This window comes from Letharia lupina, assembly GCF_014066315.1.
Source record: "Letharia lupina isolate WasteWater1 chromosome Unknown contig_17, whole genome shotgun sequence".
Taxonomy (NCBI): domain Eukaryota; kingdom Fungi; phylum Ascomycota; class Lecanoromycetes; order Lecanorales; family Parmeliaceae; genus Letharia; species Letharia lupina.
The window spans coordinates 828,277-855,885 of NW_023502986.1; the positions used below are offsets into that span (position 1 = coordinate 828,277).

At 44.0% G+C, this 27,609-nt stretch overlaps 7 protein-coding genes across 7 annotated transcripts; 4 read left to right on the forward strand and 3 right to left on the reverse strand.

Annotated features, from left to right (window-relative positions):
• Positions 1-3,101: 3,101 nt before the first annotated feature.
• HO133_003351 (uncharacterized protein) lies at positions 3,102-5,525 on the forward strand (the record flags this gene model as incomplete). The annotated part of the gene is made up of 4 exons (XM_037294273.1): positions 3,102-4,221; positions 4,414-4,835; positions 4,969-5,113; positions 5,158-5,525. 4 exons carry the CDS (start codon positions 3,102-3,104, stop codon positions 5,523-5,525), a joined length of 2,055 nt encoding a protein of 684 aa, XP_037149654.1.
• Positions 5,526-7,089: 1,564 nt separating this feature from the next.
• On the reverse strand, positions 7,090-7,818 carry HO133_003352 (uncharacterized protein; the record flags this gene model as incomplete). Its single annotated transcript, XM_037294274.1, has 1 exon — positions 7,090-7,818. The coding sequence occupies one exon, from the start codon at positions 7,816-7,818 to the stop codon at positions 7,090-7,092; it is 729 nt and encodes a 242-aa protein (XP_037149655.1).
• A 7,800-nt stretch (positions 7,819-15,618) lies between these two features.
• HO133_003353 (uncharacterized protein) lies at positions 15,619-16,798 on the forward strand (the record flags this gene model as incomplete). Its single annotated transcript, XM_037294275.1, has 2 exons — positions 15,619-15,799; positions 15,861-16,798. The coding sequence occupies 2 exons, from the start codon at positions 15,619-15,621 to the stop codon at positions 16,796-16,798; spliced, it is 1,119 nt and encodes a 372-aa protein (XP_037149656.1).
• A 1,269-nt stretch (positions 16,799-18,067) lies between these two features.
• Positions 18,068-18,963, reverse strand: HO133_003354 (uncharacterized protein; the record flags this gene model as incomplete). The annotated part of the gene is made up of 5 exons (XM_037294276.1): positions 18,068-18,231; positions 18,342-18,584; positions 18,660-18,747; positions 18,818-18,837; positions 18,894-18,963. The coding sequence occupies 5 exons, from the start codon at positions 18,961-18,963 to the stop codon at positions 18,068-18,070; spliced, it is 585 nt and encodes a 194-aa protein (XP_037149657.1).
• A 527-nt stretch (positions 18,964-19,490) lies between these two features.
• HO133_003355 (uncharacterized protein) lies at positions 19,491-20,720 on the forward strand (the record flags this gene model as incomplete). The annotated part of the gene is made up of 2 exons (XM_037294277.1): positions 19,491-19,720; positions 20,393-20,720. 2 exons carry the CDS (start codon positions 19,491-19,493, stop codon positions 20,718-20,720), a joined length of 558 nt encoding a protein of 185 aa, XP_037149658.1.
• A 654-nt stretch (positions 20,721-21,374) lies between these two features.
• Positions 21,375-22,514, forward strand: HO133_003356 (uncharacterized protein; the record flags this gene model as incomplete). Its single annotated transcript, XM_037294278.1, has 2 exons — positions 21,375-21,884; positions 21,954-22,514. The coding sequence occupies 2 exons, from the start codon at positions 21,375-21,377 to the stop codon at positions 22,512-22,514; spliced, it is 1,071 nt and encodes a 356-aa protein (XP_037149659.1).
• A 2,936-nt stretch (positions 22,515-25,450) lies between these two features.
• On the reverse strand, positions 25,451-27,269 carry HO133_003357 (uncharacterized protein; the record flags this gene model as incomplete). Its single annotated transcript, XM_037294279.1, has 2 exons — positions 25,451-26,525; positions 26,581-27,269. The coding sequence occupies 2 exons, from the start codon at positions 27,267-27,269 to the stop codon at positions 25,451-25,453; spliced, it is 1,764 nt and encodes a 587-aa protein (XP_037149660.1).
• Positions 27,270-27,609: the final 340 nt, after the last annotated feature.

Below are 27,609 nucleotides of genomic sequence, written 5' to 3' on the forward strand. Positions count from 1 at the left end.
TCGAAACGAGGTCAGGTGCGATTTTCCCAGTATGCTCGCAGCCTACGAGGCTGACTTTCAAGTTGCCGTAGCTCTAGAAATATGCGTGCTGGGGGCGCAGGCTATCCAGTAGTGGAAAGCTCGCCTCTCCCTGGGGCTTCTACGACTGCCGGAGGGGCCGTCCTCGCAGGCTCGATTCCTAGCCAATTCCAGGCCAATTCTCTTCCTAGTGGTATCATTAAAAAGCGCGTAGTTGGTTCTATTATCTTGGAGTCTCACTTAGTTATCATATAAAGTTTTATATCTAAGGAATAAGATTAAAGAAATTCTAGAGTTTTGAAGTTCTAGACTCAGCCCTATGCTGCCGCTTTTAGAATACTGGTTCGCGAGGCTGAAGTAAAAGCTCACTTCTCCATTTGTGGTCCTCCGGCTCTAAAGCCCAGTTCTTGTCACAGTGACACCACGCCCCTCTACGAAGACCGCATTAGTCCAACAAATGCCTAGGACCCACATGAAGCTTTGGTGACATGAGTTCTGGGAGAAAGAACTTTTTGCTCGACATTTTGTGGTCAAGTTGCACCGGAAAGGGCGGTAAATGAGGATATACACGTCTTCATCACATCTTGTGCAAGAAGTTGGCACCGGCGACAGTGCAGTCTCCACAGCGCGCAAACCAGGGATCCCCTCCTTCGAACACACTACCCTAGAGAACTTTCACTCCATCAAGCTTGACATCACAGACCTCAGCGATATCCAATCAGCCTTCACAACCGCACTTGATAAGTCCGGCCGTGTCGATGAGGTGGTCAACAATGCAGGGTACGGTGGACCTTTTGAAGGGCTATCAGATAGCTAGATCAGGAGACAAATGGAAGTCAATTTCTTCGGCTCGATCAATACTACGCGGGTGGCTGTAGAGGCCACGCCCAGCGCCATCTCGAGTAAGACCACATGAGCGCCGAAGAAGCAATAGCGAAGCGGCGGTTATGAAGGAGCAGCCGTTGAAGGTGATTGTGAGGGCAGATGCGTGGAAGGCCATTATGGCGAATATATAGGCGTACAACATATAGGGAACGTTACAGGAGGTTTGAGCGCTGAGTAATAATATTGAGGTTGAGGGGTGTAAGGCTCTTTGAGATGGCTGGGTTCTATATGTTTGGGTGACTATACTGAGGTGCTGCGGGCATTCTACATAAGCATTGTATGTACATAGCGAAATAGAGTAGATCTATCCTGCGTTCTCCTGATCCTTAAGTCTGTAATGTTGTACACACGCTCTTTTGCTCAAATAGAATTCCGGAAGCAGCACCCTTTGCACAAATACATTTCGAAAAAAGAACGCCCCAACCTAGCACTTTTCTCCTCCACACCAACTCCGCAGCTAATTTATCTTCACGGATCAAACCTCTTTAACCCTGTTTCCCAACGATATTCAACCAAACGAAGCCACCCCCGCATCTCCCCAATTGTCCAAACCTCTATATTCCCTTCGCTGAGAAGACATAGACGATACCGTAGGGAGCCAAAGCCTCAATTTTCCCCGTGCGCGCGATGAGGTCCAACATAGCTGTCCATATCTTCGCATCACTGTGAGGAGCATTACCGTTCTTCAAAGCGAGCACAAGCGCTAGAAGTGGCGCGACATGTTTGGCTTCTTCTTGGCCTGCGGAGAGGCGAGCGTAAAAGGACGCAATGTCATCGCTGAGGAGCCCATTCCCAATCCGTGAGTGAATGGTTCAAGCAGCTGGCAAAGCCTGAAGTGCCATGATAAAATCAAGTAGAACATCTTTCTCTCCTGTCTCCGATTAGCTTCGATTTTGAGGTACCTTGATTTGAACGTCGTACAAAAAGCCCCGAGCCCCTTTCCTGTAGGATGAGCTCTGATGGCTTTCGGTTCATTCCGGGAGAGCCCAGCGAAATCTTCGCAAAGCGCCGCTGCAGTGAAAACGACAACGTTGCGACGCGATGATTCGAAGGGTACTTGCTGAACCAATCTCGGTTGCGTTAAAAATAAATTCAATGTAGGGCCGGTAGCTGAGCCTCGGGGCTATCTCTCATCGTGAACTTATTAGTCGCTTCGCTTCTACTCTTTCTTAAGGGCCGTTCCCAGCGCGTTAGGTGCTCGCTCCGGGGGGCCGGTCTTTGGTTGTCACTGCTGGTAAGCAGAAGAAGGCTTTAAGGAACGGATTAATGAACCAATCCCGAAACAGGATGCTTTGTGCTCCAAGATCTCCGTCATCGGATTTCGCTAAGGTCAATGGATCGTGCGGGTATCGCTGCCGTTCCATGTCCTCCTCTCTTGCAAATTCTGGATGGTGCTCACGTCTCCGTTGCTGAGAATCAAGAAAATCCTGCCACCGATGGGGAGGATTTACATGACAGCACAGCACACAATCATCTACCTAGGTCCTCTCACCACTGCGTCAGAGGCTCTTCTGGATCTTTTCTCCTCATGGTCCTATAGGGATAAGAATGTAGACACCCTTGTGGCGGAGAACGGGGCTGCAGATCTTTTAGTGCGGCCTTGGTTCAATCGTGTCTGGGTTTTTCAAGAGTTGGTTCTATCACGAGATCCGTGGATTCAATGTGGTACGCTTCGAGTACGATGGGATCGGATATACGACTGCCTGGAACCGCGATTCAAGAGTTCGCGTATCGAGGCTGCATCAGCCTGGATGCGCTTTATCTCATCTTCGAGCGTAGACGGAACGTAGGTGCCATTATCGAAATACACTGTCTCCAACATGTTGATACCATTTGCAAATGAGACGTTAAGATATGTAGACCTAAACTCAAGGACTAGAACGCGGGGTAGCTGCACTTGCGGCGATGTACTTCTAGATGGTTGCGTGCGTTAGCCGGACGATCGTGGAGCAATGGTGGGCCTTAGGGCTATTTAGGGATGCTTTTAAACGTCAGCCAACGCTAGTGTACAGTACCGGAGAGACGTAAACGCCGATCGCAGCCACAGCCCCCTGATTAGTAAGAGATTCCAGTAGTAAACAAGGGGCGCGTTCTGCCGTTCCTCTTCCTTCCTCTCTATACCTCGCCGTCGTCCACTCTCTCTTCTCCATCGCCCAAATATCTCGTATAGCCTCATTTATCGCCTCCCAGAGCACACTATGTCTTACCCACGCTTCTTACGTAACCCCCCACAGTATGGGACCTTCGAGGACACTCAGGAGGAGCGCGATTGTTACGGCAGCAACCCCGAGGGCATTGATCGAGACCGCACTCCAGAGGCGATGTATTCAGACGAGATTGTACCCCTCGTTCCGGAAGAAGAAGACAGTGGCAGCGAGGGTGAATGGAGCAGACCCACCTATTCTGACGCGTCTAGATCACCGTCGCCCCTTCCGGAGGGGTCTACCTCCCTTCCTCCCTCCCTTCACCCCCCGGTCAAACGCAAGGCCTCCGCCCCTCTGGACAAAGAGCGTCGAAAGGGTACCAAACGCAGTAAACCCACCCCATTGGTGGAACCGGAGCTAGCGTCAACAATGCTGAAATTGCCTCCCCACATCCCAGAGACTCGTGAGACTGTTTTTTTGTTGAGTAAGCCTATCCGGTGGACAGTCGAGGATTTTGACGCCTACTGGCCTTTGGTAGACAATTTCTGGGTGTGCAACAAGCCCAATAACGCGATTACCGGCAAAGGCACTCAGTCTTCCTATTGGTGGTGTCGTCTACACAAGGGAGAGACTGTCAGCGAGACCCATGGCCAACGGAATAAGCAACTTCGACGCGTCCCTCCCTGTGGTATGAAGCTGAAAATGGTCAAATCCTACAGCCAATCGGACCATGGTATCTTGCTGTCCGTTGAGATCTCTCTTCATTTGGACAAGAAACATCCCTGCTGGCAACATAATCATGAGCGAGACTTTGTTGATCAATGCAAAATCAACTCATTCGTCATGGACGCCGCTGGTCGAGCGGTCGCTACAGGCTGGGAAGTCGCCTCCATTTTCAGCAACTTAAGAGGCGTCAAATGGGCCAACAATCTCACTGCTTTGGAGGCCGCTGGTGGCAAACACCTCAAGCTTCTAGACGTTCATAACGCCGGAGCCGAATGGAAGAAGGTCAATCCTGACGGGCGGATTCAGGGAGCCAAGGCGCCGTGGGAGCAGCAGTGGGCTGATTGTCTGACGGATCTGGAGTCGAAGGAGGATGTGAGGTGTGCAAACATCACGGCCAAGAGGGATATCGATGACAAAATGACCTATGGTACTGTGTTCGCAAAGAAATGTGAGTCTTTGAATGATGTTTTGCGAATATCCTGCTGATCGGTTAAAGCTCGGTTGAATTTCCTTCGCCGACGAGGCCATCTCTCCCTCATGGACGCTACACATAACACCAACACTCTGAAATAGAAGCTATTCACGATTATGGCTCGCAGCGAGCATGGGAGATGGATCCCCTGCGCTCATATGCTTTCAGCTACTGAGGACGGCAACATTATGAGCGAATTTCTTCGAAAAGTCAAGCAATGGTGCGGGGGAAGAGGGGCCTGGCGCCTTCGCTACATGATAACAGACGACTCTGCAGCCGAACAAAAAGCCGTCCGACTGGCATTCCGAGGTCTTGAGGAAGGTGAACAGCAAGTGGATCACTTCCTCTGTCGAAAGCATAGCGAGCGAACTCTCAAAGAAAAGCTGGGGGCTGACAGTTGCAAGAAATCCTTCGAGCACCTCTACAAAGCTCTCTACTATCGATTTTCGGAGCAGGGCTGTAAGGATGAGGTACATGCGGCCATTAATGCGGCTCCGGATCACAAAAAGGAGTACATTCGCAAGTGGTGGTTGGATACCAGAAAGCTTTGGGCGTACTACGCCCGTCAGCATTCTTGCTTGCTGTTGCAAGTAACAACAACGAATCCAGTTGAGTCTTGGCATCATTTGCTCAAGATCCATGCTCAGGGCAAAGGCGCCATGTTAAGATTTAGCCTGTCCGGAGTTGCCACGCATACTCTGGAAGATCGCTGACCAATGGGAGCTCCGTGAGGAAGAGACAGCTACCAAGTTTCGAACCTATCAATCCGCTGAGTGTCAATTGTACCCCGAATTGGCAAAGTTTCCTGGTCCGGTGCAGCAACTCATTGTGGGGCAATTGAAGAAGGCAATGGAAGCTCAGGACGAAGGTATTTATCAACTTATTTACGCGTGCACTCACTAACTATATCAGGCGAAATCCCACGGGATCTGAATGACGAACTCTCGTGTACCTGCGTGTTTTATCGGCAATATCAATTGCCGTGTTCTCACCTGTGGCAATTCAACCTCATGAGCAATGCCTTCGCAGAGGCTGATTGGAAGAGGTGGGCGTACATGTTTGAAGAGGGAGGCTTTGAGATCTACGAGAGTACCACCAAGGAATACGTCATCAAGGATATCTACGATGAACCCGACGGTCCCAGCAAGCACATGCTGGACGTCCGCGAGGTACTCGATGAGATTAAGACGAAGTTCTACGAATTGAAAGCGGGTACTGTGGGGTGGGAGGACAATGTGAGGGAGCGGATTTCCGCTCAGTGGGTCACTATGCTACGTTAAATGACGGGCCCTATACGTCAACGAGGTGCCGAGGAGGCTCTACAGGAGCTCGCCGATGACGGCCATAACATAGCCCGGCTAGAAGCCCCACCGGGGTGGAGTCGCCTAGACGATGAGGAGGAAGCGGAGGGCTAGACTAGATTACATAGTGACAACACCACCAATAAAGACCTCTTCTCCATGGGAATCCCCGGAGCCGGCGGCGGCGAGCCTTATTCCCGCCCTGTGCGCCTCGGGAAGGCGGGGAGCCTCCATTGTACGAATAGCCTCACCGGGCGGCGACAGCGACAGCGAGGTTAAGTTCCGCTGGGTGGCCGCCATACGCGATTTACAGTGTGGCGGCCACCCAGCGGGGCTCAGCCACGCTAATGGTAATATATTACGGATTGGCTGAGGTATAAAAGCATCCCGATATGCTACCCAACCTTCCTGCTGTATTTAGTAGAGGGCAACGACAGGTACCATGACACCTCAGCACGAGCATGGAGGGTTTGATTGGTTCCTCTAGCGCTTATTATATCGAAGGATTTCACCCTTAAGTTAGTCTAAATTCGTGTAAATAGCTAGAGTTTGATATGCGATTACACTTTACTAAATATCTAAATTAAAGATTATTATATTATCTTTCAGGCTTGACTGTAAACACCTTATACTTACATATTATAAGTTAGAGAATATTGCTTATTTTAGAATCGCTCTCTAGTGCAGAAGATGATTGGCTGAGATGTTACTTATACGCCGATTACTTTATTAATAACTTTATTTTTCACTACTTTACTACTTTATCGATTCTCATTTTTATATCTCTAAGTATTATAACGTTCTTTTTCTCCTTTATTATAAAGATTCTAATAAAAGATCTATATAAGTCGAAAGTTATTACGACGATCGCGAGAATTAAATAAGAAAGATAGATTTTCTTATTACTAGATAGTCGTACTGATGTTCTTTTTCTTCTTAGGTTCTTTGAAATAGAGGATAGGCCGAACGTGACTACAGAGATATAGGAGAAATTTCGATAAGAAGTATAATTTGAGAGATATAAATCTCTTAGATCTAAGATTATAAAACTAACACTCCGTTTTACTTTCAGAGATATAATTTATAATATATATTACACTTAGTCTATAAATTTAGAAGACCTATAAACGATTATACTAACGCTTCGAGAAAATTTAGAAACTATCCTTCTAGATTAAGCGAAACTTTAATTAAAGACTTTAAGAAAGAGTTGGAGCGATATAAACTCGAAGTTAATCGAGTCTACGATGTCTTGATATAGATGGGTGAGAGATCGACTCGTTCGATTCGATCAACATCGCTCTAAACGATAATTCGTGTCAAGGAAATGGATGACTGGGTCATAAATTCATGGTGGTGTAAAAGATGTTGATTATTCTATGTGCCTGCAGGGCACATATGTGCGGTGCCAAGCCACGCTAGGCCCAAATGGGTGGTGGCTCTGGAGGAGGCCTTGGCGTACCGTGACAACATGCCCGCAAAGAAAGAAAAAAAAGACACGTCCTCGTGGCCTATGCTATTGACCAATCAGAATACACCGTTGCTACTGGCCATGATGCTTCTGATTCGCCTTCTCATCGTAGTAATTTGGCTGTGATCGTCGCAGTAGATCCTTCTCTTGTTTGCTTATTGCAGTGATGTACCACACTAATGTAATATTGCCTAGGCATGCAGAGATAGCAGGCCAAATTGTAGTGTCGTTCTCCGCTTGCTGAGTGGCGATCTGACGTGGGATCGTGGAGAGTATATGACCTGGGATCTTGGAGAGCTGAGCCGTGTTCTTGATGGTGGTGGCCTTGTTGCCGCTTGGTTTCTCCGCAGTATTCTCCGCTTTTGCCTGCTGTAGTGATTTCTCTTGCACTGGCTGAGTGGATTGGTGTGAGACCGTGGAGAGTAGGCCTGTTGTGTCACTGCTGCTGCCCGTGCTCTTGTTCTTCTCCACATTTGCCTGTTGCAGATCGAAGTATCCTATCTCCTCCGCTCGTAAGTGGCCTGGATTTGTATGGTAGGACGAGTCGTTCGTGTGAGAGAGGTTCTGCTGTGGTATTTTAATGCTGGGAAGAGTGGGATTGAGAGGCGAAGTAGGATTGGGAGATGAAGTAGGATTTTGGTATAGTGCGGGGCCCAAAAACTGTTCGATTCTCTCTAATCTCTGCTCAAATCTCTGCTCAAATCTCTGCATTTCTTGACGCATCATACCACCAAATGCAGTCATTATGTCATTGATCGTAGCTTGTGAGAGGCCGGGGACCATTTGGCTGTTGGAAGACATGATGTGATGTCAAATGGCCTATTGAAAGGATTGACGTGATTGGCTGGTTTTTGCGTAGCGGAAGCGCAAGGGGGGCTGACTGTCGGTATATCGTGACTGCGGGTTGAGTGACGGTATAGACGACTTGGAAGAGGACCTAGGTTAGGTGTGGCTACCAATTGTCAAGGAAATGGATGACTGGGTCATGAATTCATGGTGGTGTAAAAGATGTTGATTATTCTATGTGCCTGCAGGGCACATATGTGCGGTGCCAAGCCACGCTAGGCCCAAATGGGTGGTGGCTCTGGAGGAGGCCTTGGCGTACCGTGACAATTCGTGTCGGTAGAGAGCTTTAATATCGATATGTTAAATAATACGAGGAGCTTTTTTACGATAGCTGATATGACTATAAATTAGATCTTAATAATTCTTTAACGAAGGCCGATTTTATTTAAAAGTATTAGGGATAAGAAAGATATCGATATAATAAAGAACTACGATGGTGATAGAATTTTCTCGATACTTAGCAATAGAGATATAAGTATTATCTAGAATTTATAAGAGAGAAGAATATAGAATAATAGCGATACCCGTACGATCTATAGCTTATAGCAAGTCTAAAAAAATTAAAGAACTAAAAAGAGTATTAGATCTATTTTTAAAGGAGAATCGATCGATTAAAGAGAGAAATAGAAGAGAATCGACGAGCGATAAATATAATATAGCGAAAAGATTCTAAAGTGAATTGAAGTACGAGACTAGGAAAATTTTATAGGTTATATTATAAAGGTTGACTAGATAGTATAGAAAGACGACGGGAAAAGCTCGCATCGAAAGAGAAACGGTTGAAATGGGTTAAGAAGCAGCTTTTAATGATTCTTTCGAAATGCGCTGTATTATTAATAGAATTATCGATATCTCGTTATTAGATAAAGAAGAGAAGCGAGTTAAAAGCGAAATAAGTTTATAATACTCTAATAAATATAGATAAAAGATTAACTCGTTCGATTCGATTAATATCTAATATTTATAATACTAAATATAAGAATAAATATATTTACGCTCTTTATTATTAAAAGAGTAAATATAATTAGTTCGAGAAAGAATTAAGAAAATAAAAGATATTTTTAGATTATCGATAGAAGAAGAAAATAAATAGAGAAATAAAGATATAGCTTAAAGAATAATAATCTATTAAGGATTCGACTTAAGTGAATCTTTAAAGGAAATATTAATTCTATTAATAATTAAAGATCGAAAACGCTAAATAGTAAGTAGAATTCTAATAGTAATAAGTAAAATACTTCTAGTAAAAGAAGAATAACTACGTATAATAGAACTCGTAAGATAATATATACTAAATATATTCCGAGGCTAAAGATATATAATCGCATATAGAGAATATACGAAAGTAAGTTAGATCTATAGAGATGTAGTTATAATAAGTAAAGTAATAACTTTTAACTCTTCTTACGAAGTACGTCGTCTTATTAATAGAAGTATTAATATTCGATTATCTCGAAGATTAAGTTATAAAATCGAAAAGATTATCGAGATTAGATTAACTTAAAGATCTTAGATCTAATCGATCTGGTAGATTTACTCTACGAAGTAATTAAAAATCGAATAAAAATAAAAAGCGTACTTTAGCAAAGTCTGCGCTTGATTTAATTTATTTATTAAAAGTATTAAAAGCCGTCGAAAGGAAAATATCTTATTCTTAACGATAGTTAAAGAGTCTCGCAGAGTATAACGATAGTTAAAACTAAGGCCTTAATATAATAATATTATTATCTTCGTCCGTTAATATTACTTCGCGTAGAAGCCATCGATTATCTATTAATTAAAAGAGATTCGATATATTAAAAACGAATTTAGCTGCCGATCTAAGAAGAAATATATAACTCGAATCTATCTAGATTATACTATATAGAAGCGATTAAATATCGAAATAAAAAGAGAGAATAAGTATATTAACTTCTAGTACGGCGTTAAGCTTAGTGATGATCTTGCAAATAGCTCCGTTCCCGCTATTTAAATCTAAAGATCGCGTTATAGACATCAAATTAGATAGGAGCTAGGGAATATCGCGTGGAATATTCAAGATACGAGAAAGAGATCTTTTACGGAAGAGGACTAAGATCTATACTTAAGAATGAAATTACTTCGAGACAATTTTGGTCTTCGATAAGTAGGGAGATATAGTGTCACGTTATACTATCATCTAGTCTCCTGGTTTAATCCCCGTTCCGAGCAAGTAGATAGACAGCAAAACAAAAGCCTACAGGCCTCCTCAACCCCACGACTCCAACCAACGCCCACATCCCTTCCCTCCTTTTCCCTCCTACCTCTCACCTGCCCTAAGCTTCCTCCTTGCTCTGCCTAGGGGATACTGTGTCGCGTACTAGAGACGGATCTCAATGGTAGATCCTTCTCTATATTGGGTTGGAGAATTTGGCACTATCGGCGCCTCAAACGGGCCAAGATGAATGCGGAAATCGAAAAGAAAAATCGAATACGCAGACGGGCTGTTGATAGAATAAAGCTTCATGCGTCCAACGAAGGTACTAGGCGAAGATACTAGTGAACCTAAGAGTTACTTAGAAAAGATAATATCTTTACTAGAAATATATAATTATTAAATCAGCCTTTCTATTTATCGTATTTAGAATCTCGAAGAATAGCTTCGCTTTGAAAGAGCTATCGAGTAAGGATTCGCATAAAGTTTTATCTCAGATAGATATACTTATTAGAGAATATTCTTCTAATAGAATTTTAAAGTAGCTATTTAAAGATTTAAAGATAAATATAAAGAATTAATAGTCAAGGGCGGAGTGAGTAATATATAGAATTATTTTATTACGTTCGTTAGAACTATATACTACTAACTATAAAGTATTCGCTTTAAGAATTAATTTTATAAAATAAAAAGATTTAGCGAATAGTAGTAGTATCTTAAATTTATTAGATAATCTTAATTTCTATAATTTTAAGAATATATAGACTTCTACGAATAAAAAATAGTAAACGATTATTAACCCTTATCTGCATATGCTAGTCTTTCTCGTTTATCTTCTCGCTACGTCTAGTATTTCGCCTTAAATTTTTATAGTAGTTTCTATATATTTTCTAACTCGCGTTCGAGTAGCTATATCTTCTTTTAGTATATCTTATATTTATAGCCTTTCCTTCTTTATCTCTTATTAACAATTTTTATAATCTTCTACGCCTCTTTATTTAATATTAAATCTTCTTAATTTTAATATCGCTCGATAAGTAATAAGGGGATAATGTTAATATAAGGAGGATAGACGGTCGCTATTATTTTATAATTATCTTTATAAATAGTTTACTTAACTCGATCTCGATATAGTCGAATACTAGAAGAGATCGGACGATTAATAAGAGAGGGGTAGATTTCGTAATGGGAGGACTCAAGCAACTGTGTATCTTTAGCTATTTCTTTAAATAGAAGCTTTAAAGATATATAATATTAATTTTAGACTCCACGCTCGTGGCCCTAATAGAAGTATTAGTTTCGCTAGTCTTTTCGTCGTTATTCTTTATTATAAGAGAGTTATCTAAAATATATTAATAGAAATCTCGAGTACTAATTAGAAATGCATTAGGGAGTATATCTTAACTATTATTAACTTTACTAAATCGACTTAAATTAATTATTTTCTTATATTACTAGAATCTTCGCGAAAAGAAAAATCGTCTAAAGATAGACTTAGATTGCGATCGAATTTATATAAAATCGAGATCGCTTAAGTTATTATTAATATTATCTATCTTATCGATTACAATTACATCTTTTTAAAGTTATTAAATACACTCGTAGAGACTAATATCTACGCACTGATTTATACGCCGAGCCTTCTTTAATCTATATATATCTTCTCCGCTTCTATTTAAATCTATACTATTTGCTATGCGCTTAAAGGAGCCTCGAATGTTAGTAGCGTCTATAGCTATTATAGACTTAACGTTCGTTAAGCTTATTAGGCTCCATATTTATATAGAGCTAGCCGAATCTATTATTAATCTTATAGCGTTTTCTCGAAGTAGAGATCGTTATAAAATTAGTAGTAATTTAGGATTTAGCGATATAATAGGCGATCGGAGAGAGTATAGAATAACGTTATCTGTATTATAGCTTTCTCCTTTATTTCTATTCTCTTTCCCCCTATAAAAGTAATGAGGCTCGATTATTTTAAGGCCGATTTTTAAGTTATATATCGAAGAGAGAAGGATAATAGAAAGTAAAGAAGGAGGATTAGAGATAAGATCTCTTATTTTCTCGCGGAGTATAAGATATCTAGATAGACGCTGTCTGTTAGTACTAAGATCTGCTAATAAAGTTTTAAGAGTTATATCTAGCTTCTAAGTCTACTATAGAAATTCGTAAAATATCGAGAGAGTAGTACTTCTCACCTTACTTAGAAGTTAAGTCATCGCTTCTAGAGTAAACGCTACTATTGCTATTAATATTCACACCCTTATCTTTATCTAGTTTTAAGCTCGATAATTATAACTCTTATATTCCTCCGATACCGTATATTAGTTCCTTAAAGGATAACAAGTTTTCGTCTTTCTCTCCACCGCCTTTACTACCGCTACCACTGAGATCGAGTTCGATTAAGAGAGTTAAAGTTATTATTAAAGGTCTATAAAAGTAAAGATAGCGAATATTATCTCCGGCGTATAATTTAATATCTTTAAGATCTAATATATACTTATAGAATAATAGATCGAGAGAATTCTTTAATAACGAGCTAGTCGAATTAAGGCCTTCGAGTTCACCCTATCCGCCCTAAGATTTAGAAATCGTAGAGATATATCCCTCTTCGTAGATTACGAGAATATTACTAATTAACGTTATCGACGATCTTCTACTAATTAAATCGACTTTAGCGAGGAATTAATAGAATTAAATAAAATCTAAGTTAATTAATATTATTATATCTTAAATATAGATAAAGAAGCTATATATAAAGAGTCTAAAGTTAGAAAATCTAAAACGCTTAGAGTAGAGCGAGATAAGGATTATATACGCGTCTAAGTCGTGCTTACAGCGGCGATACCGTACTTACACTCTTTTCAATTAATAAACCGCTAAAGACATTACCTCAGTACCGTCTCCTCTATTCTTATATCTACTATCTACTTTTCTTTAATAGTCTTAATTAACGATCTCTAGTCATTATCGCTTAGTCTTTATTTATCTATCTTAAACCCTACAATACGCGCTGGCATAATCTCTCGACCCTTATTACCTCGTAATCAATCATATTTCATTTCGGCTAAGTCTTTACTGCGCCTCTTAAAGATATCCAACTATCGAGCCACGTCAGCTACAGTTATCTAGACATTACGCGCTGAGACTTAGAGATACTATATTCTCTCCGATCCACAGCGAAAAGCGAGATCACCGTCTCAAGGCCACGTTACTAGAATAAGATAAATACGGAAATCTAATTAGCGTAGTTAGATAGATACGGAAAGAGTATTATTAATTAAGGCGAATAGATTTTATTTCTTAATTTTGACTTATCGCCGCTACTCGACTTTATACTTAGCCTCTCTAATACTATAGTACTAAATTACGACTAAAAGATAATTTCTATTTATATAGCTAGATAGACGTATAAGAAGATATTTCTTTTATTATTTATATAATAACTATCTTTAAGTTAGATAGTTACTTCGCTCTAAAATACTCGTTATAGTCTAAAATTTTCTATTAATATTATTATAGAGTCGTAGATTAATTAAGCGGTAGTAAAATAATAACTAATATAAAAAGGCTAAGATAGAAAGGTCTAAATCGATAGATCTAAATAACGAGATACTTTAATATAATTAAAAAAGAAATTATCTTTATTTATTAAAAGCTAAGCTAAGCTATAGCGCGAGCGATAAGATACGAGATAGTAAATAAGAGAGTTTACTCTTATTACTAGGTTTAATCGTAGATAAAAGTAAATAGACTAGAAAATAGCGAGAGTAAAAGATATAGCAAAGTAATTTTAAAGGAAAAGGTTATTAGTAAAATGTCTTATATAAAGATTAAAGTATAACGATCGACGATAGTCGATAGAAGCTAGCTAGATAGTAGAGAGTAAGAGGAAGTTAATATAGATTCTTGCAATACGAGAAGGAGCGAGGGACGATAGGGAGATATAAAAGAGATGAAGGGAAAAGTGAGAAAATAGCGAGGGGTATAGGTCTTTATACCTCGAGAAAGCGGCGGGTGGGGCGATGCTGGGCGCCTTGCCTGAAGAGGCGACGCTAAACCCGACGGGGCCGCGCTTGGCCTGGAAGCAGGAAAGGGCGCGCATTTCACCGGGACGCAGATTATTTTAAAATTTTTAGAAAAAAAATTAAAAAGCTTAATAACTTTAGAGACTTTGAACTTCAAATTTAGAAAATTTAATATATTATTATTATATACGAGTAAAGGCCTATGAATTAAATTCATAATCATTTTTTTTGATTAGAGCTGTCGAGTAAATTCGATAAGCGATCTTTAGTAAGCGATATTTAAATTCCTTATCTTTAAAGAACTATAAGATCAAATTTTAAAATAATTTCATTTTTAGAAAACGCAAATTGCGGTCTATAATTTAAAAAAAAAATTAAATTTTAATAGAGAATAGTAAAGTTATTAAAAGGTTAAAAGTAGAAAAAGAGAATTTGATAGTTGCGGACGCTAATTTGTTTACCCGCGGTATCTAACTAAAAAGCGTAGATCTGTCGAATTTATGATTGGCTGTATATACAAATTCAAGGTTTTCTAGCTTAGCCCTATCTTATTCTATTACATATACTAATATACTAAGAATATATTTATAAATTTTTATAAAATACGAGTAAAGGCCTATAAATTAAATTTATAATTTTTTTTTTTAATTAGAGCTATCGAGTAAATTTAGTAAGCGAACTTTTAATAGACGATATTTAAATTCGTTACTTTTAAATATCTATAAGACTAAATTTAGATATTCTTCTTACTTTTAAAAGCTTACATTTCGTTCTATAATTTAAAAAAAAAATCTTAAAATTTTAATAGAAAATAAAAAAGTTATTTTAAAATTAAATAATATATATCTAATTAAGGCTATCCGACTATCGAGCGAACTTTAATAAACGATATTTAAATTTCTTATACTTTAATAATTATAGAACTAAATTCAAGAATTCTTTTTTTATCTAAAAGTTTATATTTTATTCTATAATTTAAAAAAAATCTCAAAAATTTAATAAAAAATAAAAAAGTTATTTTATATATTAATAACGTATATCTAATTTTTAATAAGAAGGCGCGAAAGGGCGAGATTTTAATAGTTACGGATATTAATTTATTTATCTATAATAACTTAGCCGGTCTAGTCAAAAAGCGTAGATCTGAACCCGAATTTATAATTAGCTGCACATACAAATTCAAGGTTTTGTAGCTCAGCCCTACCTTATTCTTTTATATATACTGATAATGATTCGGCTATTAAGTAATGATATATCGAAGTTATAGATTATTAAGTTTCTTTAAAATAGTTTCGGGGTAGCTCGCTCCGGGGCAAAGCTACCCCGCATCTTACTAATGCTGATATATACCTAGGGGTAAATATCTCATATCAACCAAACCCCCAAAAAAAAGAGGGGTGGGAGGGTTTCCTAAAAAAAAAAACAGGGGGGCCTTTCTAGTATGTAAGGTATCTTACAGACGTGTCATAACTCTGAACTTGAGACCGGCCTGCCAGATGATGTGAGATCCCGCGATGCCCCGTTATCAGTCCTGCAATACCTGCGATACCTGCCATGTTCACAGGCCGCGGTAAAGGTTTTCGAGGCAGAAGCCACGGCAATCATGGTGCGACAACCAAAGTGCCTTTGAAGAAGGGACTCTTCTCCGATGGCATCTGGCAATGCAACTGCGATCCTCGCCTACCGGCACAGCACTTTCAAACTAAGAATGGTGGAAAGAACCATGGACGGTGGTGTGGGTAGACCTGGCTTTCTCAATCCCAACCTAATACTAGCTGACAATGACTTGCACATAGTCTATACATGTCAGAAACCCCAGCCCAAACGCTGCGACTTCTTCCTATGGGATGACGAGGCCAAATTACGAGAAGCAGCCGCCGTTCTGAACAACTCCCGCACTGAACCCATACACTCTCCTCAGACTCCCAGCAAATCTTCGCCATATGGTATAGTCACACCTCAAACCTCCAGTCGGCTCAGGGACGGTAGTCCAGAACTCGCTACACCTCGCACCCCCTCAAAAACCTCTTACAGCCCGCCCTCATCATCCGCTTGTGGTCATGGAACGCAGACAACTACCACCCAAGGTAGCGACTCCGAAGAAGAGTTCTTTGATTGGCCCGCCAGCGACGATGATGAGCTGTCGAAATTTGCAGACCAGGCATCCAGTGGACATCCCATGCCACCCCCGGAAACGCCACGCAAAGCGATTAAGTCGGATACACTCTCTACGCCAGGCAAACGCAGGTACGATGAGATGGCTGCGGACGATGGAGACGCTCTGAAGGTTCCTCTACGAACATCAGCTACTGGAACCGAAGGGGACGATATCTTCACCACGCCTGCCATTGGTACACATAGCAAAAGTCTATTTGCGAGCGGCGCTCTCCCTTCTCCAGCAGTAACTCCTACGCCAATTCGCTACAAGGACATCCCTCCAACCCAGGAATCAGAATTAGCATCTGAAGTATTTAGTGCCCTACAAGATCACAACGCTTCCATTACACTCGAAGCTCAGGAGACATTGAAGAAAATTTGTAACAAGCACGTGCTATACACAAGGGGCATAATGAAAGGTCGCGATGTTTCAAGAGCTATGGTCAAGAGGCAAGATGAACGAACAGTGGAATTGCAAGGCGAGATTGAGGGTCTCAAGGCTGAGCGGGAGACGAATAGAGCCGTGATTAGGCATCTGCGACGGGATATGGCAGTTCAAAAAGAATCAAGAAATTGATCTTAATAGTTTCCAGCCCGAAGCACGAGAAGACCAGCGACGTACACTTTGTCAAAGCGTCGCTATCATCTTGCACGACATTGTTTCACGCTGCACCAGATTCTAGGGCCCATCTTGGACCAAGCTGGTGTGGCTTGTGTCTCTCGCAGCCGATGCTTTTGTTAAGCAAGCCATGTTACGGTACGCTACTTAAGAATGCTTTGCGAGAGACCCAATTGACATATCTTGAAGTGTCACCATATCATAGTCAACGAAACGAGCAAATGCTTCCATCACCCTTGGTGCCTCATCGACTGGGAAACTAGCCGGTTCCGTTGTGGTCCTCGCGGTCCATCTGATGACATATCACCCACATGACTTCTGCGAAACGCTACTGGATTCACTGCTACGAAAAACAGAATATGTCGAGGCAGTCTTAGTGCTGGGACAGCTGTTTCGCGCTCTTCATTCGTTCGCTACACCGGACTTGGGCCCAGTGAGGCCGCCGAGGCTCCTAGTTTTGATTACACCACACTGCAAGTTCGTTCGGGTACCGAAGGGTCCTAAGCATAATCTGTGGCGCGAATTCATGGATGACTCTTGTTGATACGAGCCATTCACACTGCAACAACAGCACTAGTGAGTAGTTCATCTGAAATGACCGGACGCGCACGTTCAACAACTCGACAACAAGAAAAAAATCCAGTAAAGCTTTAGCGGACTTGATTGTAGAGAAGGTGATAAATTCTGTTGGGAACATAATGCTCAAATCAGCAGTTCGAAGATGGTCTTTGACAACGGTTGAGTCAAAATGGCAGCTACTAGTGACATTATGGAACCAGAGGAGTATGACAAGGTACAAGTCGTACGAAGCAGATGAAACTCCTTTGAATATCATTGCGCAGGATCTTTACCTGATACCGGAGGATTGGCTCGATCGGGCTGATTTTGTCTACATCGCGATGCGTAGTAGCAAACAATGTTTGTGTTTCATAGTCTTGCAGTTACGGCGTGCAAAATGGAAGCTTGATATCAATGAAAAACCCGCCAAAGAGCAAATGAATTTGAAATGAGTGCAGAAAGGGCCTCCAACAACAGCCTTTTGACTGAATGTGGCTTTGAGAGGAAGTCTGTTGATGACATTCATTAGGATGGCAGCGGGATTACTGTGGTGACTCTCACAGCAATCCCCAAGATCTATCATATGCAATGGTTGCAGCTCATATCCTGTCCCTCAAATCAACACATCAAGACGCCAGTATTCTTTATTTGCCTGGGAATATCAGCCCTTTAACCAGCACTTTTTTTCTTCTTGTCCTCGATGCATTCCACGTTCTCATCTGGCACTCCACCCACATCCACTACCCAGTCGAAGATATCGTCACTGTTGTCCCCTTGCACCACTATTTCTTCGCCTCCGCTCGCCGTCTTCGTGACACTGCTGCCTGTTGCGACTGTTCCAATTGTCAGCCCTTACCCGACCCGTCTTCTCTGACTCCATTTCCCGCCCACAAAAATCATATCGTAACCACCGCCCAAGAAGACCGGAAGGGAAGCTACTTACACTTTTTGCCGAATTCCTTGGCCACCTTCTTCAAGTCCATTCCATGCGCCTCCAACCCCGACACTGCCGTAACATACTTTCTCTTATTCCTCTCGACGCGCTTTATGTATACCATCGCTTCCTTCTTCGCCTCAGCCTCTCGAGCCTCCGCGGCTGCAGCTTTCGCTTCTTTCTTCTTCGAGTCCTTTTGGGCGCGCTTCTGGGCGTCGACGGAGAGTGTGGAGAGGGAGGCTGTTATTGCTTCTATTTCTTTGTATGAGCAAAGATGACGGGGCTTGTCACAAGCGAACGTTTCGTAGAGGGAATGGTTGGTTGCACCTTCAGAGTAAAGCTTTTCATGCATATCCGGATGGTTTTGCTCAAGCCATTCCTTGCACTTCTTCGCTGTGCCGCCGAATTCACAATACTAGGCTGGCGCATCAGCCTGTAGTCCTTAGCTGGCGTCTCAAGCCCGTTGTTGATCCGGGATGAAGTACCTCTGGGGGAAGAGAGCAGACTGTAAAGGCATGTCAGTGCTGGAGGTTGCACGAGGCAGCGAATGGGAAGACGTACCGCCGCAGTAGACAATATGTCTAGCTTGGGGCTCTGTTGGCGCTGCATCTGTAGGGGCTGCTTCGGCCATTGTGTGTGAGACAGAAGGTCTGAGGTTGGAGATTGGGTGGTGGGTGACTCGGGCAAGGCAAGACGGTTTGAAAGACGAGTTCGTAGTTTTGGAAGGTTCTACAGTCTCTTTTACGCGATTTGAGAAGATGAGTGTGTCGTTGCAGATGTCAAGTCTAAATGGCAGGGCTTCGGCTATACATTCAAAAGGCCGAACGTGGAAAGCACGCTAGAATCGGATCGGTCATAGAGTAGTGGAAGGTCACCTTACCTAGGTAGGTATGTCCAGCCAGCCACAATCCATCATTTACCCAATCTTGATCACATCCGTAGAATATCGTTCATGTCTTAGGTATTTCTTAAGGGCGCACATTATGAGATCACAGCTGAATAGGAGGGAGAGTGCCTGTCAATGTTGGGCATTCCTATACATGTGAATGTCTGCTCGTTCGCTCTCAATGAACAGTTTATACTGTTCTTTCAGCATTATGCGGCTTAGGCCTATCTACAGGCAAAGCACAATCAGGACATCTTTCGGAACGAGCGATCATGACGCCCCCTCTGCTACCCGTCGTCTATGCTGGACGTGGCGATGCCATGTTTTTGCAATATAACGTAGATGCGCATGGGCGCCAGGAAGAAAATTTCATTATCCTTGATGATGGTGGCGATGCTTCATATCACAAGTTCCCGGCATCAGCTTTGAGGATGCTTCGAGGCGAAAACCCCAATCTTACAGCCATGATAGCTTCACATGCGGACCTGGACCGTTACGAAAGGTCTCCTTCATCTTCTTGACCAAGACGACATCAAATAAATATTCAAGGGACCATTCGTCCTCCCTTGATTACAACACAAGTCAATGACTCTGACAGGGAACAAGCTGACGCAGTGGGTTTTAAACGACGATATCTCGCACCAGATGCAGCGTATATTTTGCCAGGAATTGCGCGCCTGTATCCACGAAAGATCCTCTGCTTCATAGAGGGACTCGAAGGTGTCACATCGGGGGAAGCAGCAAACCCCTTAGCCGGTGACAACATCAATGCGAGCAGCATTTTGATGAGGATACAACTGACCTCGAGTACCAATGAGAATCCGATGTTCTTTAGGGCGATAATAAGAGACAGTCAATTCGAGAGGAGCTCAAAAGGTTGAGAAACGTACGAACATCAAGCCGCACTTTTCCAACTATAAGGTTCAACATCACGGCGGTGTTGCTGATGCCCAGACTGAATCTGAAAAAGCTCCGGACTTTCACAACTTCGTCAAAGATGAAACGGCTGTTTTCATCACCCTTTGATACAGAAGGCACTCACAACTTCTGGCCGCCGTTTCGAGACGGTATTCCAGTGGAGGAGAGCAATGAGGAAGCTGGTAGTGCAGAACAAAATCTTATGACTACAGGCATGCCTGCAAATACCTAATAGAAAGACATTGATGTTGCTCAGGAAGAAAATTTCGACCGGAAAAATCGATGGAACCTGCTATGAGGCGCTGGCGAAATGGCATGAGGCGAATACGGACAAATGCTCTGGTCTTCGCGCGACGGACACTCTCAATCGTTTGGGTGATGACCCCGTGCCTCTTCCGGAACCATCTCCAATCAAGATATTTGAAGAGGCTTTGAGGCTCATTGAAGACCTTCGAGACGCCTATAGCACGAACAGACCGGATGCAGATTTATTTTGGCAATTTTACGAGACTTATAAGAGGGAGCGGAAGCCTCCACCACCCAAAGGTTCGCTTCTCGGAGAGGAATACAAAGAAGAGGAGTGAGACAAAATGAGAGAAAGGAAATGGCAGAGACTTGAAGACAGGTGGCTCCACCAGAAAACTCGGAAAGAGTGTATCAAGGAGCGCGAAGGGTCTCCCACGAAGTCTCGAGACTTGAAGTACCGGGCATCGAAGATTGGAGAATGGGATAAGTTCATTGACGGCCTTCCCACCTGGGAATATATGGCGATAGTACATGTAAAGTCCACACAGGCATTCTTCCAATCATTTCGAGCAGACACGTATGTTAAAATGTAGTGCGTGGTTCTTCGCCGAAATTTCCTTTACATGGCGAGGGTGAGATGACAAAAGCGTTGGCGCTTGGGGCAGAAGCACATCCAAGCTCTACCATTGTACTCCAAGCGTTTGTGGCAAGGAAACCCTAAGATCGTGTTTACACCATCATTGTTGAAAACTCGAAATTGCTTGGCAACCATCTCACCGTAACTGGGACTTGAGCTTATAAACCGGCTGGTCCTAATCTAGACCTTAATGTCAGCCTCGAGATCACTGAGTTATTTAAACTGGTCTTCTTTGCCGTCAACATCTCGATGAAGAAAGACGAGACAAAGGTCACTATGCAACATAGTAAGCCATCAGGGAAGTCCATCTTGAATCCTTTCAGCGGAATGTCTATTGATTTCGAGCTTAGAGAACATGAAAGTTGAAGGAACTTTTACGCACGCGAAGAAAGTTTTGACAATTCAATGGGGACTTCGACTGGGGGAATCGAAAGGTTCACACTCTCTTCAGGGATGCATTATACTCCATGATGGCAACCCCAAGCTCGCTACGCTGAAGTACAACAAGGAGAATAAAATCGCCATCGCCAACCTTTATCCCTCAGTATCAGAAGACAGGGGGGCCAGCTCAACAGATCCAGACGCCATCTCAGAGATCCAATCTGAAGTAGCGTCATTGTACTTCAATAGCGGCAATGACAATCTGCTCATGGAGGACTGGACCTATGAGCCAGGGTACCATCTGCCAGCTAAGGTTCTTGTCTTTGGCCACCACTTCGACTTTCAAGTCGAAATAAAGAAGGCTGGACTTATAGCGAGTGGAAGCCTGGCTGGTCCAATAACTCTCACAGTCGCAGAGCTTGTCGGGTGGGTTGACCCTCATAAGAAGCGTTCTCAAACTCCAGGCCCAACTGCAATCTTGGGCGTCATATTTTGAATCAAAGCTGGTCTGAGACTTCTTGACCACGGTCCGGCCGAGCTTCAATTTGATTAGAAGTTCGAAGAGCGGCATTTGGAGGGCACTGCGCAGTTCTTCGGAAACCTTCTTAGCATTCCATCCCCATCGATACGTTTCATCTACAAGAGCAAGCGCGTCTCACTTTCGAATAGAAGTTATCCTCTAAAAGATGTCTGCGCCAATGATTTCGAGCTTGACGAATTCGAGCTAGTCCTTGAAACACCGTGGTCAGCTCAAAATATCGAGACCATGCTGCTCAATAATATCACAGGGAGCTTGCAGAGAATCGGGGAAGGAATCTGGAAGCGCCCCCAGGGTCTCGTAAGTATTATGGCAGCCATCGCTGTTGAGAGATATGCCAAGTCTACCATTGCTGGTCTGATTTGCCGTAGTGTTAGATCTAAGAAGCTCGAGAAGGCCGGCGCGGTGGCCAGTGAAGCAGAAGCAACGGCGGAGGCAGTAGCTGGTGTTGAAGGTGCTGCCGGCGGCGTTGCGGGTGCAGCAAGTGTTACTGGAACCGCTGAAGTAATCGCCTTTCAAGGGGAAGCTCTGCTCAAGATGTTGGCTATTTCCGCAGGTCCCAAAAGTTTTGGTTGAAGTATTGAACCGAGACTCTTCGAGTACGGAGGCGACAGCAATGAAGAAAAACGTCAATGAGAAATTCGCCATCACAACGGCAGCGGTTGACAAAGCCACAGTAGCGAAAGCGGCTGCTGAACGAGAAATGGAGACACGATTGCAATTGACGAGCCCCCAACTGCCACTTTCAACTTAGACACGAACGGTGAGAACATAATTGTGGTTGACTGATCTCATGGAATTCCTGCATCTTTCCAATCCCAAAATGGCCTGGGCAGCCATATCCAGCGGGAAGTCACGCTGTCGACGGTTGAAGGGATTCGGGACGGCGACAAAACACACACCATCACTACGGCCCAATCCTCGAAAAAAAATTCGGATCCACGCTTCAGCATTATAGGCCATCTATGCTTCAAAACCAGAGCCAGTTCGATTTTCGAGAATGTTCGGCTCGAGGCTAAAGATTGGTCTCTGGACTCGGCATACCACATACCGCAATTTTTAAGCGCCTCCAGCTGTATCCTTGCAAAAAGTTAAAGATAGTACAACTGAATGTACGATTAGAACAAAGACTATGCAGCCTGGTGAGTATGAGATTTGTCATGCAGATACATCGCCAGATGGGCCTAGCATACAGTTTTTATGGAGACGCAGTCAGGGTCGAGACGGCTAGCAAAGTCACCCAAAGCAATTGTTGCCTCGAGATTGGTGCTGAGATGGACTCCTCAAACTTGAAGAAAACAACCGCATTCATACCCCAAAAGTCCTCGGATCTCGCGAAAGCTAAGCACTCTAGGTGGACTGAGTCGAAAGATAAACTCAGTGTCACGCTGCCGTTGAGGAACTTACAAGCACGAATTCAAGAGAGAGCGGTTAGACTGAGCTGGAACACGACATGGGAAAAATAGCACGCCTTCAGGATCGATGTCGTCGCGGACGGTCACCCTCGCGCAATATCTCTGAAACGAGCCTCTTCCTCGAGATGGCAATGTTAGGCCTATGGTTGACGCGAAGCTGCCGGAACACATCGAAGAGCTCAAGACGATCGAAGTCTTCATCACGCCAACTAATATTCCAAGCAATACCATTAGGGTTTTTGCTGCTGCCAAGGTACTCGTAGTCTTCCTGCCGATACCACGTATCTTGACGAATATACGTCAACGTGATTCGCCGACGCGCAAGTTGAGCCTCCATGCATTACTCAATTTCCCTTCTCCGGAAGGAATCTCCGTATTGATTCAAATGAAGGTGGATGGGGAGTATAAGGGAGAGCAGAACCACTTTCAGATTGTTTCACGTAAGCCTGGAAACCTAGGCAGCCAAGGAGATACTCTCCTCTTTGAAGGGTCTCTTCATGCTCCTTACCCGGAGCTCATGCGTATCAGCATCTCCCACCCCAGAGGACCCTTGGTCTACAGCTCTGAATGGAAATTAACTGGTATTCCGGCTTAAATTCCGACCCACCAATCATACAACTTCGGCCATCCACATGCTGCCTCTGCACAGAAGAGCGGTGCTATATGTGCTTCTGCGTAGGGAGATGGATCCATCGATGTCCGGTGGGTCGGACAATCAGATTGGGATCCCGTAACTGCCGGCAGAACAAGCATCTTGCACTCGCGCGGCCTCAATGGCCAGTGGTCCGACGCAGATGATCTCGAAAGGGCCGCATCCCTCGCGCAGAACGCATCCGAGGGCTATCACACCCGTGAGCGCGACGGAACGATCCATCTTCTTCATCGAGAATGATGGTAGTCCGCACACAATGAGAGGAGCTGAGTCCACCGGACCCGTCATGGACGGGCACAGTGCACCGGCGCAGAGTGTTCATGGCGCGGGGATCCACTCACAGGCCCTGCCAAAGGGTGCCATGCGCGTTTGGTGGATAGAGCCAGATGGTGCTGTGCGCACCTCATGGCACCCGGGTCCCTCGACCTCGGCTACAGGCCCGCTATGGCAGAGTAGCCACGTCGCGGATGCGGGCAGCGCGTTGCCTGGAGACGGAAGGCTGAGCAGGTCGATGGGCGGTCGAGTTTGTATCTTTATAAAGAACAGTTACCGGTGCGGTCTTGTTGTCAGAGTGGAAGGCGCTTGGTCTCTGCTACTCCGTGGTCGGATGCGGAGGTCGTGGTGTTTTACGTTGGAGGAGATGAGAAGTTGCATTTTCAAACTCATGATTTCGTAGGTCATTCAGTCAATGGCTTTCCTTCGGGTTGATTGTTACATATAAAGCAAGATCAGAGAACCAGAGACGAAGTTTGAAACATTTAGTAGTAACCTTTGTATATAACAATGTTGATTAATTGTTCTACCTGAGGAAACTCTGCCTTGATAAATAAAGCAAAGAAGCTGTCGTTAATGGTAGGATTTGAAGGTATTACTTATCTACTAAATAACTCTTCTTTTCTTAACGTAATTATCGACTCTGCACATTGAGAATTGATTACTACGAGTATAGCACTTAGTAAGAGTACAAGCTAGTACCTTATAGCTCTAGACTATGCTTCTAAGCTATGCAAGGCATGTCGTTTTCATCAAAACGCAGCTGTCCCCGAACGGAACCATACCATCATCTCATACCTTCACAAGCCAGAAGACACCAAGCACACCCAGTGCTCTGTCAAGCCAGTAACGACATCTGAAAAGAAATCTATGTAAGATTACCGTCAGCCGGGAATATGTAGAGTCGAATTAGATGTCCCATGCACGCATGTGGTGTCACGGGCGGAACTCGTCTGCTGTTGCAAAATGCCAATGTTGCGCCTGTCTTGCTCGAAGCCAATGGTCCCATGCTCACTGCGGAAAATTTTGAGTGCTGCCGCCAACGCCGCGCAAATGTTGATAGAGGTCGAATCTTCTCCTCGTTTCGTAGAAATTGGGGGGTAGTGGCATGCCAGGCCTTGATGTAATGATGATGAGTCTCCAGGCCGTCCATGAACGGCCAGGCGAATCCTTCATCTGTGCCAGCCAACGTTCCAAATAACGTGGGCTATATCCTTCGCAGTGTTTACTGTGTCGACGACTCTGCCCAAGAGGCCAGCGTTGCCTACGTCGTTCTCCTCCTCCTCGTAGGGCATGAACATGCCGGACGGCGTTCGGCGTAAACCACTGTGTTCCGCGTCCGCGTCTTCATCGGAAGGATCAAGCTGTAATCCATGGCGAGGATACAGGCTGTCTCTCCTCCCACTGGATGCAGATGGCTGCCAGTTGATGTCCGCATCTTCGTCCTCATCGTCGAGAAGAAAATTTGTGGAGGGAGAGGAAGGTCGAAGAGTCTGCTGTGATGGAGACGGAGACAAAGTCGATCCTCCGTTCCAGAGATTTTCCTTCTGTTTGGTCTTTTGCTCTGCAGGGTCTGGTGTATCGCCACGGTAATTGAGGGTCGTGGAGGGAAGCATAGCAATAGTTTTGCTATCACTGCTGAAGCTATTTCGAGGTGTACTTGGTGTGCTTCTGATTTTGGCCTTGGTAGCGTTTTTGACAGGTCTCATTACGAGCATCTCATCTTCTGAGGAGTCTTCATCATCATCATCATCATCATGATGAACAGCTTTGTAGTACCCAGGGCGGTCATCAACGTCTTTGTTGATGGCGATACACTGCTCCACTTTATTGTTGAAATGTATGTGTCGTTTCGTGCAAGGCGTTTGTACACCTGATGTAGAGATTGATTCAGAATGTTCGGTTGACGACGTGTTGGTTGTGGATCTCGTGAACGGTGTCTCGGGTTCAGACGATATGCCAAAGTCAGATAATGCTCTGTCACCGAGCATTGGCCTATCATGCAGGATTTTCCGGGGTTGCTGAGCACGAAGCGCATCTGTAGCTTGCTTCATTAGGGTCGACGATGACAGAGACCGTTGAAGCATGATTTCTGACAAGCTCCGCTTCTTCAGGATGGGTTTCTTCGATGCAAAGGAATTGCTCCTCGAGAGCCGACTTGCCGGCGGAGTGTGATTTAGGTTGAAAGCTTTGACGTTGCCGGTCTGGAGAGGCCCGTATAACCACGTTACGTCGTGGTCCTTCATCCTAATGAATGTCAGGATTTGTCATCAGCTTACGCAGGCACGAAAAGCAGGCCTACCAATTCAATGTTTCGGGCGAGACGGTCTTGAGCTGGTATTTGGACTTTGTCCACGTTCTCCACGATGCGTTTTCCAGTCTCGGGCTGTTAGTGTAGGCTTTCCTCTTTGCCACAATATGCCTCCACGATGCCCATATATCTTCCTCCTTCCAATTATGTGACAGGTAATCGACATGTCTGGTAGGCTCATTTTCGATGGCCGTGTCATCTCCGGCGGTAGGTTTGGCGTCCGAATTGTGAGGGTAGGTTGGCTTTGCGAGGGCAGAGTCACTGGCGGATTTCGTCACAGCGTCCAGGCCCGGAGGTTCAGGACTCAACGGAAGATTAGCACCGACCATTTCCTCATAGTAGCTTCCATCGTCGTATAATGGAAAAGCAATGTCCTCCTCTTCTGTCTGGCACTGCTCGTCCAGTGATAAGCTACTGGAAGGAGTGGATGTGTAGGATGGCTGGTTCGAGAATTCTGGGGCGGTCAGTCGTGGAGAGGACGGAGCGGAGGACGGCAGAGAAGCGGGGAATTTTGAAGTATCATAGCCCACAGCTGCGTATCTTTGTTTGATGTTTGACGATGATCTCGAGTAGGAGGAGGCATTGTGTAGTAAAAAGGATGTCTGAGAAGAGGAGCGGCGCAATGGAGATCCGAAATGCGTAGTGCCTTCCGGCTGTGTTATAGAAAGCACTTCTGTCATTGTGGTTTTTGTGGCGAGCGGTCAAGAGGCTCCGTTGTAGGTTCGTCTAACGCCCGTCGAGTGCCCTTTCCTCCTCGATCCAAGCTCCCTAGGAATGAGCTGGAAAGACTGAAGAGAGTCTTTCCGCAGGATCATCTGAGGCTAATTGGGTGGATTGGTCGTTTGGTCGAAATCTTTCCAGGCAAAAGTGCCCACAATCTTTTGGTCTTATTCAAGGCGGAGTGAGCGGCATCGAGTTAACATTGGCGAATTGCGGAATGTGCTAGCGGGTAGAGGATCTGACAATGGTCGTAGAGATTGGTGAAGTGTGAAAGGTGAGGGGTTTGAAAGGAATGTCATA